We start from the raw sequence: 14405 nt of genomic DNA on the forward strand, positions 1-14405 counted from the left end.
CAGGTTTTTCGGAGTCATTCTGGTAAACTGACTATCTCAAAGGATGGAAGTTGCACCATCTCTTCTCCAGGCAGCCTGTTATAGTGCTTTACCACATTCACAATTAAAATTGCTTTCACAATTTCTCCCCAAAATTTCCCTTATTGTGATTTGTGCTGATTACCAACTTAATTACCTAACAGCTATCTGTACTATAAACTCGAACTACACCCAAACTAGGCTACTTCTGTTTAAATAACTGAGTTGTTTCTTGACAATTAAAAATTGTATGTCCACAACAGGAAGAGGAACTGATCTTGACAATTTTTCTCTCCCAACTTAGCTAAGGTAAACAAGACGGAAGCATCCCGAATTTCTGCTTTCAACCTTGAAATATTTGCTGCAATGGCAAAGCTTCAAACTAAGACCCATGTTCTTCCTCACTCCTACAATATGCGTGTGCATACATACACACACACACACACACGTAGTGAAACAAGCCAAACATGAGCTTTTAAAACATGTACCTAGACGTTAGGAGACACTATTCCAAGATTAAATCACTCAAATAACTTGGCAGTTATAAATGACCAGTTTTGAAAGAAAAGTGTTCACAATTCTGCAGGGTGTACCCAATGATACAGAAGCTCTCAGTGCACTTGTGCTAGTCTCCTGGACTGAACTGCACAGGAAACTCAAAAGGAAGAATATCAGTTTTAAATCCAGAGACAACTTCTCTTCCATATAAGCTTAGCTCTGAATGTACGTGTGGGATGGTACTTGAAAAAGCTTAAAGATGATCCTCCTTGCACTGAGGCACCATTCATTTAATTTGGGTCTTAGCGTGGTTGACAGCTCACCTATCTTCAGTGTCATTTATATTTACTGCTTAATAAAGTTTTGAGTTATGTTTAAGGGTACAGTCTTGTGCTCTGCCTAAGTGCTTCCCCCCACCCACGTTAGAAGCTGCAGCAGTTCCCAAATACACCTTGGCACTTGGTCACAAGAGGTTAAATACCAATACATGGGAAGTGGCAGGATCAAGTGGCTTGGAAGGGGCAGGCCTATTACAAATTTGATGCAAGTCTGCCCTTGAAATCAACTGTCAAGCTATATATCAAGCACAGTCTTGACAGACAGTTCTGCTAAATCCTTTAATCTAATACTGTAGGTACACACCAGAAACAGAACATAACGATTGTCATTTTAGTATTTACCAGGCTTGTCTTCTTCCCATTTTAACGGTTTCATTGAATTGTTAATGTTGAAAGTAAATAGCTTAAAGAGTATCTCAAAATAAAACCAAGCACTAATTGGTAGTTGATGTAAGTAAGGAAAGACAATATCAAACCCTTTTCATTCAAATATAAAAATGGCAGTACCAAATTAGTCTTATCTATTTCCCTCAAAAGACAGGGAAAGCTCTGTGTACTCAACTCACATGCATGAGAGGTGCACAGCTGGGAGAACAAGAAATCTTACACACAGTGCATGCATATGCTTGATGTACACTACTGACAATGTCCCAAACACAAGAATGCAATACTATGACTAGCTAAGATACAACTCTGCTATTCTGACACTCCTCTGAATTACAAGCAATTTCAGAATTGGATCTGTCAAGTACAGTTGCTAATAAGGAGTACGGAAATAATAATAAAATGGATTTTCCCACAAACTGGTTAGAATCTTTATACTTAGGTATCAATTTCTGATAGAGTATCAGAACAGTCACGTTGGTTGGTTTCTAATTCTTTTTAATTCAACCCAGTTTGATAGAAGAGCTAAGTCCTAACGATAACTGGACTTTCAGAAGTTTTTGATAACTGATGGCTGGAAAGACTACAGACATTCCAACAGTGTCTTCACTAACTGAAAACCAGGCTATTGTGAACATCCCAGAGTCTCACCTCTGCCCATTGAGTAGGCATTACAAGTTTATTTACATTAGTTACCCCACACTATCTCTTGGCTGCTGAGAGCATTAAAAGTCATGAGGAACTGCACACTGCAACTTCTTCAGTAAGCCAAGTTTAAAGGGATGAAAGCTGCATATATAGAGGAAAAACTCAAAAAGTCTAACCTTCAATTGTGCTGCTCATGTGACTTGCTTCACAGTGTACTATGCATTTCTGATATTGTCTCTATTTAAGTATTTGCTAAACTAGACCTAAGCTATAATCTATACTACAACATATGATTACTAAGAATGTCCTTTTTAGGCAAGTGTCTGTATGGCATCTAAGGCAGACAAGCTACCTGCCTGCAAAATAATAAACACAACCCAAATCAATCAACCAACACCAAAACCCCCATATAAACCCCCCAAAACCTGACCCAACCACTGCAATACACAAAATCCATTTGCAGATGAAAAGCAGAAATTTATTTCAACTAGTATTATTTACCTTGAACATGGAGAATGATAAGCAGATAGGCTCCAAGCAATCGCTCATAAACTCTCAAACGAGTCATTGTTCACTTTTAATCCCTTCTGTGCAAAGCAACTGGCCCTTCTGCTTGACAAATGTTAAGCTTAGTCTGTTCGGTGAAGCTCAATACAAGATTTGGTGTTTGACTGCAAAGATGCTTTTGTAACTTTTCCAACTTCGTTTCCTGAAAGACAGTAAAACAAAGGGTTAATTTTCCATTACACTGATCATAACCAAAAGACTACAAGAAAACATTACAAAATGCATATGTTTGTTAAGATTAGTAACTGAAAAATTTAGCCATATTCAGTAGCTAAATGAATAGCAGGGTTCTTCTGAAATACACATTTTTGGTAAGAACTCACAGAAAAGTTTTACATTGTTTCAAAAATATTAGATCTGTTACCTCACTAGACACAGCCATACACTTTAGACTCACACACAGTTGCAATAGGTGGTATTCAACAGATTAACATACAAAAGAAAAATATGTTTGGTAACTATTTTCTTTACAGAACTTAACATTTATATCTAGTATTTCTCTTAAAAATGAAACTTAGTGGTGACCCCCATAGTACTGTGGGAAAAGCACATCACCATGTTGAGAGACTAGTTGAAAAATCCTTGAAGAGAGTTTTATTGCAGTAAAAACTCAGCCTCTCTGATGGATAAAAGCTGAATGTGTACTATAGACTAGTTAAGTTACCTAATTTACTTAAAATGTTTGTTTTGTCTTCTAGAATAGTACTAAGCCTTTAAAAAATTAAAAAGGCATAATATCATTGCACATATGAATGAAGAAACTAATTTCTCATTTACATCATATTTCAGTCCCTCTTCCTGTAGACTAGTAAATTATATAGTAAATTTCTGGAAAGAAAAAGTTAGCTCAATTCACAACACTAGTCATTATTTATTATTAATCTCTGTTAACTCCAACTGGAAATCCTGATATCTTTCTGGATTTCCAACTTCCAATCTCTCCTGAAAATGACCCTACTATATGCACATTTGTTCCAAAAACAAACTATAATTCTGCTCATTCAGAGGATGAGCACACAGCTAAGACAGCGAAATTGGAAAATAAGTTACTCTTTCAGATAGCAGTACTTGTGGTCACGTACTTAACGAACTCTCTACAGTGACTCACAAGGAAAGCATAATTGGGCCTCAAAGGACTGAAAAGCAGTTCGAACACCTAAACAGTTAATCACAACAAAAGCAACGTTGCACAAAGATGAACAGAGGACTGATTTTGCCTTTCCTCGGCCTCTTGTTTCAGCGGGCTTGACCCCCTTGACCTCTGTCAGACTGGCACTGCTCATGAATGCCAAGACTGGTGTTTGCACAAGGATGAGCTGCAATTACTGTTGGTCGCTGCTTCCACCATCAATAACTCAATCTGGCTGTCGGTAAGACCCAAGAACATTTCATTTTAATTAGTGCTTTGGAGGCATTTAACATGGAGGCAAATTAGCGGCTGAGCCAGGAGGTGTCCGTCACTTCCAATTCTGGCAGGCTGGGGCAGGCCACCTGACCTCTGGCCTACTTTTCACACGTTTCTGACTTCTCCCTAATGAAGCACAAAAGCACTTCAAGCACCCCCTCTCCAGAGGAAGCTGGGGCAAGCTCGAGGCCAGGCACCTTCCAGCCACAGGCCATTCTCCTCAAAGGCCACCATGGCCTCGGTGTTTGCCACCCTTATGGCCAGGTTACAGCAGGACAGGGTCAGAATGACATGCTTAGTGCAGACGTCCTAAAAGCACTAGTAACTGCAAAAGAGACTTCCTGGTGAGGCAGAGGTAAAAGCAGTATGCTAACAAAAAGAATCACTCTTTTTAGTGCTTCCATCATAAGAAACAGGACCAATTCTGGCAGCTGACAGAGAACGTCCTTCTAGCTAGAAAAACATCAGGCCAGCAATATAAGGCTGTACCTATTATTGTTTTATACTGTGTTTCAACTGCAATGAACTTCAATCCTCAATAAAACATGTGGAAGACAAAACCTGCCTACAGCACCCATGTAGTAAAAACAACAAAGGCCTTATTTACAGTATTTATTTTTGCAGTCAATGAAAAAATAAAACCCCACTATAAGTCTGTTTAAAGTATATTTAAAAACCATTTCTGTCTGCTCCAAGCAGGTTTCAAGCCCTATATGTTCTTACTCTTCCACATTTCAAGAGTAGGGGTGTTTTAAAGTTTCAAAAAACTGTCAGTCTTGCTCTCCAATAAGGTAAAGGAATATATTGGCACATAACTTAACATGCAACATGTATTCACCACTGTGCTACACAGTATGTTACCAAAAAATCCAGAAGAAATGGGGGAAAAAGGAACATTTTAATGTAATTCACTCCTAATTTCACGAGACAATCTAGTTTTCAAAAATGTTGTCCAGTTCTATTTGAGTATATAATATTCTCCACTTAGAACCACTATTTTGGACCTGAATCCTCCTTTCATTAATATTTCACATTTCACAGATACATATGTATTAACATGTAAATATGTATAAAAATGTATACAAAAACATGTCATAAAATTATACTGAAAATAAGTTATAATTCCTCATTTAAAAATCCTTCTAATTTGAGAATGCTTATCAGTTTACCTCAAAAATGGAAAGCAAAACCAAACAGGGCTGTCAGCTCCCTCCTCTTCCCTCAAAAAGCACATATGACACCCTAATGCTACTACTTGAGTAACAGTTGTTGTTACTGTCAGTGTCAGGTTTGTCCTTAGCCAGGAAAGCCCTGCATCTGACCACAATATGTGGGCAGACGAGCCCTGGTAAGCCTTGCTGCATCCACTTCCCTACTGGGAATGTTTCAGTGTTGGGCAGGTGAGCTTAAGGCACTAATGAAAACCTAGTGGTTTACAAAAAAACATCCCTACATGCACTGTGTGAACTGCAGTGTGGACACATCCTATTCAACTGCCCACACTCCAGAAGCAACAAAGCCATGTCAAAAACCTTATGTGGATGGGCTGAGGCAGTTTTTTCAGTCATCACAGTAAAATTCATTGGAACTTTCCTGTCACAGCTATCAGAAAAGATCTGAGGCTTTTCTTACTCATCTTTTGAACTGTTAATCCTTTGTCTTATTTAAGTTTCTAAACTAAACAATCAGTTCTCTAATAGTCTATGTTGCTTTCTGGAAGGAACAGAAACTAAACACATTTCGTTCTTAAAATCACCTGACACTCCAATGTAGCTAGGTAGATTAACAGCTTAAAAAACCCTAAAAAACAGCCTAGTTGTTCCAGTGCTTCTAACAAGTGCCAAGTGCCAAAAATGTCGTAGATATGACCTTTGTATGAGAATATCTTTCAATACAAATAAAATAAGCCACAACAACCAAAACCACATTTGTCAAAACTGAAGAGCCTGCAGTGACACTTTTTCTGAGCTGTTTCTGGAACTTCTCAAAACCTTGCCTGATAGTGTAGAATGACATAAGTAAATGATTACCTGAAATGTGTTAAAGCACCAATTAACAGCTGGAATACTACTCTGTCAGCAGAGTGATGCTGAAGAAATTCAAACCAATACAACAGTTGATTTCAGAATCCTCAATCTCTTTTTCCCCCCCCATTGTGGCGTTGAAATATACAACTATAATCCATTACAAGGTAATTTATTCAGCAATCATATTGCCCAATTTGTCCAGTATCCTTCCTAAAAATAGTTCATTGAAGAAAATGCTTTTGTTATTAAGACTGTATTCCTGTTTCTGAACTGGAATTCATCTGTGAATTCATGGCACTGTCACAGGCAGTCTAGCTCTACACTCTGCTGGACTCTTGACAAATTTTGCACGTTTCAGCTTCATGTATTTAATGTGGTCAAAAATAACTCTGAAAGCAGGGAATTCAGTGGTAATTATTCTTTAGATGTGGCTTTGTAATATTTTTAACAGCATGATCCTGAAAATAAATGGAGGTACACTGTTCCAAATTGGGATAGTGAATAAAGAATGACAGTGCTCAAAAAAACAAAGACAGTATTGTAAAAAGAGGATAACGTGAAAAAAAGAAATGTCAATCTCTGACTTCACAAGAACTAGAACATTAAAACCATTTCACTACATGTTCTAAAACACGTGTTAACAGTTCATACAATACAAAGTTAATCTAGTTGCCAATGCAAAACTGAAAAATTTTAAACATTTTTCCTGTGTGTAATGAAAGCAAGAAGTGACTTATGTAACTAAGTAGACTACCTCATTCTTGTGTACAGTTTTGAACACAACTTTGAGGTGGAACAGAATGCCAGAGATAAACTGGACCATGAGTGTGAATCAGTATGCAACAATAACTTTTCTATGAGAGCTTTAAAAAAAAATGATTTGGTGTCACAAATGAAAATTATTAATTTTGCCAAAGAATAGAAGGTCTGTAAGAACAGAAAATAATTCACTACGGAGCAGACGACAAGTAGTTTCAAGAACATAAATTACTAGTGTAGTTCAAATGACATTCAAAGACCTTGATTTTTTAATCAGCTTGATTTAACAATACTTACCCTTGTCATTAATGAACTAAGCACAAAAAGTAAAAGTGATAAACCTTGACAGATCAATTGAAGAAGTGAAGTAACAGAAATGGAACGAAAGCACGAAGCTATACATACTAGAAACTCTGAAGAATTCCTATTTCACACAGAGCTCATACATGGGAGACAGATCCAAGGACTCAGGTACATCAACCAATTCCAGAACAGATATATATATATATATATGGGAGAAAGACACAAACACAACTAGGCTTTCTTAGGGAAATTTCCCAGGGGAAACTGTAAAACATGAACAGTACAGAGACATGACTAATAAATGCAACATATGCCTAGAAAGACTGATAATACTATCTGGAGAATAGGAAAGTCCTATGAATGGAGATGAAAAGAAAAACATTTAACACAGTGAAACTTGGCAGGAAAACTGTTACCTCTTTGGAAGCGTAACATAGGAATAAATAAAAGGAAAGACAGATAGCTATTCAATCTGAAGAAAATTAGTGGTTCAATAACAACTAAGTATGGATTAGCCATTAAAATTTATTTAGATAAGAAATTAGAAGACAATTCTTAACCACTGGTGAGGAGGTTCTAGGGCAGATTTTCAAATTAAACAGAGACCAAAAACTTAATTAGTCTTTCATTTACAAAGCACACCATTTCAAGTAGCTGTAGGTGACAGGACGGGAGCAGACTCTGACCCAGGACAGCCCTTACAACTCTATTCTGTTATTCATAACACCAAAAGAGCTATAGTTAACTTTATCTTATTATTCAAACTCAACTAGTCAAATTCAACCAATTCCATAAGAAGAAGAAAGTTTAAATAAAAGGCTGAGATTCTGATATATGTAGTTCTGTCAAATATTTGTACACATCTACTTTTTAACTGTATCTATTATTTTATTGCAAGGCATGCCTACACAAATTGTAGGAAAGTGGGAAACAGTCAAATTAGCTATGCTAAGTTAAAAACACAGGTAAAGCCACCATCAAGAAATCTATGAAGAAATCACGCAGCTGATGGAGAACACTGCTAGCTAGTGCAAGCTAACTGGTTACACTGCCATCAACAAGACCTACTTCAAATAAGGGCTTGCTTGTTTTGGCACTAATCTGTGCAAGTTCTACTCAACTATGGATTGTATTAGAATTATTGTTTGAAAGGCATTTATAACTCCATGTTTACAACACAAGTACTGCACCAGTGGGTTTGTGCATTCAAAAAGCATAACCCCTAACAACTGCTTTCTACAGCAAGAGAATTCAGAGTCTTAGAGAAGGACTTATTATTTTTAAGCAGCTGGAAGAAAAGTCACCAAAATTCACCTTGGACACTAACAGAAATCTTAAAGGAAAATTTCACACTGCTGCAAATATCACATACGTGTACGTTACTGTAGAATTTAGAAGCTAAACTACTGAATTATTATATATCTATCTGTTTCATAAACAAAGTTGTTAACCATGAAGAAATTAAAGCCTAGCTGCTTTTCACCATGCCCAGCACAATTAAGTAATTGGGGACGCCATTCATTGGACTCTTGAATGCCCATCTTACTGTTACTCTGGAAACCAATTAACTGCTACAAAGTTTCTGCCATTAAATTAACAGTAATGGAATTCAGTAAAGGTATTTTCCCAGTGCCATCAGACAGGAAGACATATCTTTGTTGCAAACATGATACATTCTCTTATTTGAGCACATTCAAATATGATTTTGCTACATGATTTTTATTACTCTTGACCCACTCCCCCTCTTTTAATTCCACCACTTTGGTGATTAGCTGGCTTAGAGTTTTTGCCCTTAAGGTATTGGCAAATAACCAGCCATGCTCCTTTTACCATAAGCTGACATTGACTTCTGCTATTCTACCTGGAAGCTATCATTCTTAAATGTTTTTATTATCTATTTATAATTTTTGTTAGTTCCTTGCTGTCATATCAGTCAATGTGAACGATGAGAAAAGTTTCTGCATGTGAAACATTCCATTTCCAAACCTAACGAATCCTAACTGTGAATGTAACTCAAACCTTTCAAATATAAAAAAAAAAAAAACTTAAAGCCTTTCATTCACTAAAGAGCAAGATAAAAAGTCATTTAAAAATATTAGATAAAACACTGTGGTATGCTACACCATCTACAAAACCTATCATATATTTTGGCTCTGAATTAGTTTTTATACAGACAATATATGTAAGGCTTAGGAAGGGTAACAGATGGGCCTCCATCCTGAATATATATTTGCCCAAATATATATGTTTGAATACATTTTGCCCATCCTGAACATATACTTTTTGAAAGTGAACAATGGACCCTTAAGTCAGGACTAGTGCCTTTAAAAGTAGAAATACTTTCATAGGAAGGGTTTCTAAACTTTCAGCACTATAAAGAAGATAAATTAATGTTTTCACAATCTTATGGTAATTTTTTGTAATTTAAGGACAATTGCTCATTAATCTATGTCAAAAAAATCCCCAAACCAAAAACTGACAGCATAAGCTTTATTATACTTAGATCCCATGGTCTTTGCTTGTTTCTGTTACATTTTTAACCTTTGTCCGATCTAGAAAAAGAAATTTGAAACTACTTTTTGTCTCTAAAGTGAAGGTGATTATTATGCAAATTTTGGGGCTCAGGAAGAGTTCTCCAGAAACTGAAAGGGTTTTTTTTTGGTGGTTATAGAGTAATTTTTCACTTCATAGTGCCCAAGTAAAACAGTCTGTCTTTTCCTGGTTTCTGAATTTAATCAATAACAAAGGCATGCTACACAAACCGATGCTTTTTTCCCCAATGTCCCTGACATAGGTTTCTCCTCCAAGGGAAGGAACAAGGTACTGAAAACCTGAAGTCCCCCAATGCCATCCTTAGGCCAGTCTGCAGCTCCAGCTTCCGGCACACTTTCCTATCTGAACACTTTGCCCACATGAGGGTAGTGTAAGCTAATTTCTGAGTAGGGGTATGTTGCTAAAAATCTACATCTCAAACGCAGAACATTGTTTAGAAAAAGTGGTTACTATTTTAAAGACATCACTTGAATTTCAATTTTGGTACATAAAAGAAAACAGTAGCAACCAAGCTAAGAATTATGTTGGGGTTTTGGGGTGATCGGGTTGTTTCAACAGGAAAAACGGACTGCAACTACTTCTCTCCCCTTCCACTCACTTCCACCCTTAATTCTTGTTTTCTAGGTAGTAAGGTTTTTCCAAGTCTTATGGCTGGCTGCCAGCTCCATAAAGTATGCCGGAGCTCTCCCCTCGGCTCGGCCCCTCCCCTGAGCAGCCCTAGGCGCCCGGCCTGACATGCTTTGCAAGGCGCGCTAGACTGCAGAGCAGACTTTCTGGCTCCACTTCCATTGTTTGCACGGCTGCTTTGCTCCTTATCCAGAGTGTGGATTAGCATAAGAATACCGTCTTCCCCCTTCTGCAAGCCAGTCCCCTCCAGAAGACCTCTACCCCTTAAGAATAAACGAGGAGTTGGGTTTCCTTTCTTTCTTTTCCTTCAGATTTTCTCTTTAAATCCCCTTTGCCTATTCAAGACTTGTAAAAACCAATAGAACAAATATAATGATAACCAAGCTAGGCTGACAAGGCTCAGAAATACCCGATTGCATAGATTAATAATTACCAAGGTCAAAGGAGTCAACTTGATAATGCTATTCACGGGGCCTTCACTCCTCACACTGACCCTGGGGTGTGATTTTACTTATCAAAGGATTTACTTTCCTAACAGAACAGAGAATAAATAAGTTCTAGGAAAGTGTAATACAAAGAAGACCTTAAACTCTTTTTCTTTTTATTCTTTTTTATTGACTCCTGGAAGATGGAGTTTCAAATTATTGAAGACAGAAAGCATTACATACTAACACAACCCCAGCAAAAATACAAACAAACCCTCTCCAAACTGCAACACCTTAAACATGGGAATCACTGCTGCCTACTTATTTAACTGCAAATCCTTTCCCTCTGGTACCTAAAACACTATGGTGTCCCTTATAAGACAAGTGATGTGTGTTGCAGCATTAAAAAAGGCTAACAGAAGAGCATTTCACAAGAAGCAAACTGCTTGCCCTCAAAAAGCTTAAAACTGTCAACATGGACCTATGTTTTTGTTCTGCTACTCATAACTGCCATCCAAATCAATTAATACATCGTTTTGTGAACAAGATAAAAATACACTTGCTAATGTTACTTCATCAGTAAGCCACATTATTTTTAAATCGCCAAATTCAGCACTCCTCCTTGCAGCGGGCAAGAGAAAAGCTTTCTTTAGCAGTATTTGCTCAATACATACAAACATCAGAAACAAGACTGGCAAGTTCAACATCATCGTGATTTCCCAACACAAAATGCTTGCTTGGCAAGGTAAGCCTTAAACCTCATTTTCCTCACCTGTTTGCCATGCCCAGAGAAGCACCCTACTCAGCTGATAGGAGAAACTCTTGGTCTAGCTGTTCTCACAAATTCCTCTAAATAACACAGATGTTCTCAAAGGAATCATCTCCGTCAGTCTTCCAATGAGGCCATTTAATAGCTGTATAAGCTAAATAAATGTAGTAGATGCTGCTGGTTTACACACCTCTAAGATATGGATATGGTAGTGGAAAATTATTCTTTAAAGGCTCTTATTACGGAAACAAAATTTTAGATATGTACTTTGCAAATTACATTTAACAAGTTTGCTCTTCATGTTAGTTATATTGCCCTTCTAGCTTTAAATTGCTGCAATGTGCCCTTTCAGCTTATATAAACTTCTCATATTTCTTTTGAATTATATGAACAGTCAGCTAACAGTTCTTCTGTCATCTCTGAGCCTCTACACTCATCCTAGAAACTCATGTTGGGGTATTTTTATGAGGTTACAAGCTCTATACACAAAACGTGAGGAGGTTACCACCTCCATAGCAAGGGCAAGACAAGTGGGTAAGTATTGTTGGTGGTAAGTCTAGCATAGCCTAAACTGGAATCAGTGGCAGTTTAAATTAATATGCTGCACTCTAAAGAGCTGTGGCTGACAAGCTGGCACTCACTTGATACTGCACAGAGGTGCTGACCTCCAGCAAAAGAACAAGGTGGACAGCTGGGAGTAGTCACCTCACAAGCTCTCAGTAGTAACTCCCAAAGCTTGCAAGGAGAACAAGTAGGGTTACATACAGGTTAACCTACATATAAGTAGGTTAAAAAAACTTCATAATCAACTCTGAACTTTCTGCAAATTTTGCTGAGATGAAAATACATTTTAATGCAAACCAAAATTAAACTCTTAAGTGCACTTTAGATTCACTTGGTTAAGTAACTACAGAAACATGGCATGCACATGCAAACTACTCCTCTTAAGTTTAAACAATGTACTTTCATCAAATATAGCTTCAAAGATATATCAAAAATCAAATGCAGTAATCTTTTGATAAGCAGACAAAGATGGAGTTCAAAGGTAATATTTATACTTCAACAACTACAGTTCCCTATTTCCCTGCACTCAAGTGCTAAAGCAATATTGTTAATTTTCACACAAATTCAAAACCAAACACATACAGAAGTAGCATGACTAGAATGCTCAATGAGATTAAATATTTAAATTTAGAGTTTTGCATTTTTATTGGTGGTATCTCTACCATTAGTATTCAAACAACTACACCTCTTCTTTTCTTAGAGCAAAAGGCTAAGAAAAAACATTAAGAAATAAGTTTTTCAACTACTGTTGCACAGTAGAGATAAGAATCACAAAACATCAACATGTTCAGTAGCAGTTTGTTTGGGTTAGTTTTAAATTAAATGAAACTTCACATTCAGCTAATAAAAATACTTTTCTCTGTAAGAAAGCAACTGCACTAAGACCAACAGAAATTATGATGGTACAGAGATTATACTATATATTCCTTCTCCTATCAATTTCACTAGCCTTCTTACTTTTTATCTTTGAACCTCATGTTGTATGACTTAAACTGGCCATGCTCAGCATTACAGGAATCATTTGGACACTACTTTTTATTGCAAACATTTCTTCCCTTCCCCCATCATCCTTAAACTTGAAGGTATCTCTTCTGATGTCTCAACAGTTCCTTAAGCTAAAAATCTTAAAAGTAAGTTTATCTGCCTCCTAATTGACTTTAGCAACTCAGTTATTCCCCAATTATTCAGGATCCCATTCTTACAACCATCTCATTCTGTCTTGTCTTACGTTACTTCTTTCGCAGCCGTTACTGCATCTAGAAGTAATTTATTCCTTCCACATCTTCACTATCAAAACCTTTCTTTTACGATTCTTCAGCCTACACTAATCACTTCCAATAGAAGAGAATTAAGGCTGATTCAAATTAAATCTGTGAAGGAAATTTTGAGGGTTACAGGAAAACCACAGATTCCATGATGGGAAGAAATTTGTGTTGCAAGCTGAAGAAAAGAACTAAATATATTTGGCAGCAAGGCAAAAGTCATCATCATTATTGAACCTTCTTTATCAAATGCCATAGAGTATCCTGTAAGGATCAATCCCCTGTCACATCCTGAGCATTTTTTTTTCCATTTCCCTCTCTTTCTTCGAGATTTTTCACACATTTGAGTTGAGAGCTGTACTGACACAATACCAGTAGATTAAATACTGCAGTATGAACACAAGGAGCTCCTCTACTCAAGGAGCAGATTGGTCCATTGTTCCTGTGCCCTGACCTCAAAAGCTGCCAGAGGAAGTGTACAAGGCAAGACCATAAACTGCAGAAAATCATTAGGATGCTCTTTTTTCAGACACCTCACTTCATTTATTTCCTCTACTGCAAAAAGTATTCATATCACCAATAGCTACATAGGGTTCTACTCACTATCAATGTATCCATCCCTTTAAATCCATTTCTAATGTTGGCCTCTATAATAGTTTGCAATAACTGAACACCATCATGTAGCTCTGCCTTGCATTAGAAATGGATACATTAACACTGCTAACGCTTTCAAAAACTTTCTTGAATAGCAATGAATTGGTGGTCACATGCTTCATTCAAATTCCACTTCTACAAGAAAACTGTACAAGTTCTTTCATGAGCCTTAGAAGCACTTTGCTATTTATGTTCCCCAGGACCGTGTGAGACACAATAACGTATTTTTCTTTATCTACTCTATCTGAAGCGACATTTTGATACACTTCATATTCTGGCACTGAGAACTAGTACAGCAGACTGTAGCCAATATACTTCTCTCAGATCACAAATCTGTAAGTGCATTACATGCCCAGTTACAAATGCTCCCCTTGTAGTAACAGCAGCTTAAATCTTTAAGCATTTCTATGTAAATATGCATGACTATTTAAAAAAAAAATCCATTTTCAATTGTGAGATCTTTCCTCTTCCTTTAGTTACAACAGGCCTCACATAATTAGCTTTTGCTTTTGAGAGGAGTGAATGGTCAAAAAAACAAGTATCTGCCACTGAAATGAACGTTTTAGTTTCCTGAGGCATTCACTTCAGCTTATCAATTTACTAG

General features: G+C 37.0%; 1 protein-coding gene across 2 annotated transcripts in view; it reads right to left on the reverse strand.

Moving 5' to 3' along the window:
• Nucleotides 1-14405, reverse strand: part of BMPR1A (bone morphogenetic protein receptor type 1A) — an 80410-nt gene that overhangs the window by 19753 nt on the left and 46252 nt on the right. For both annotated transcript variants that reach the window (XM_062001232.1, XM_062001231.1), the window contains one exon: nt 2388-2595. In XM_062001232.1, the coding sequence (XP_061857216.1) occupies nt 2388-2454 (67 nt within the window). In that variant the 5' untranslated portion in view covers nt 2455-2595. The remainder of the gene's footprint in view (nt 1-2387; nt 2596-14405) is intronic.

This window comes from Colius striatus, chromosome 8 (genome assembly GCF_028858725.1).
Source record: "Colius striatus isolate bColStr4 chromosome 8, bColStr4.1.hap1, whole genome shotgun sequence".
In the NCBI taxonomy this organism is placed as follows: Eukaryota; Metazoa; Chordata; class Aves; order Coliiformes; family Coliidae; genus Colius; species Colius striatus.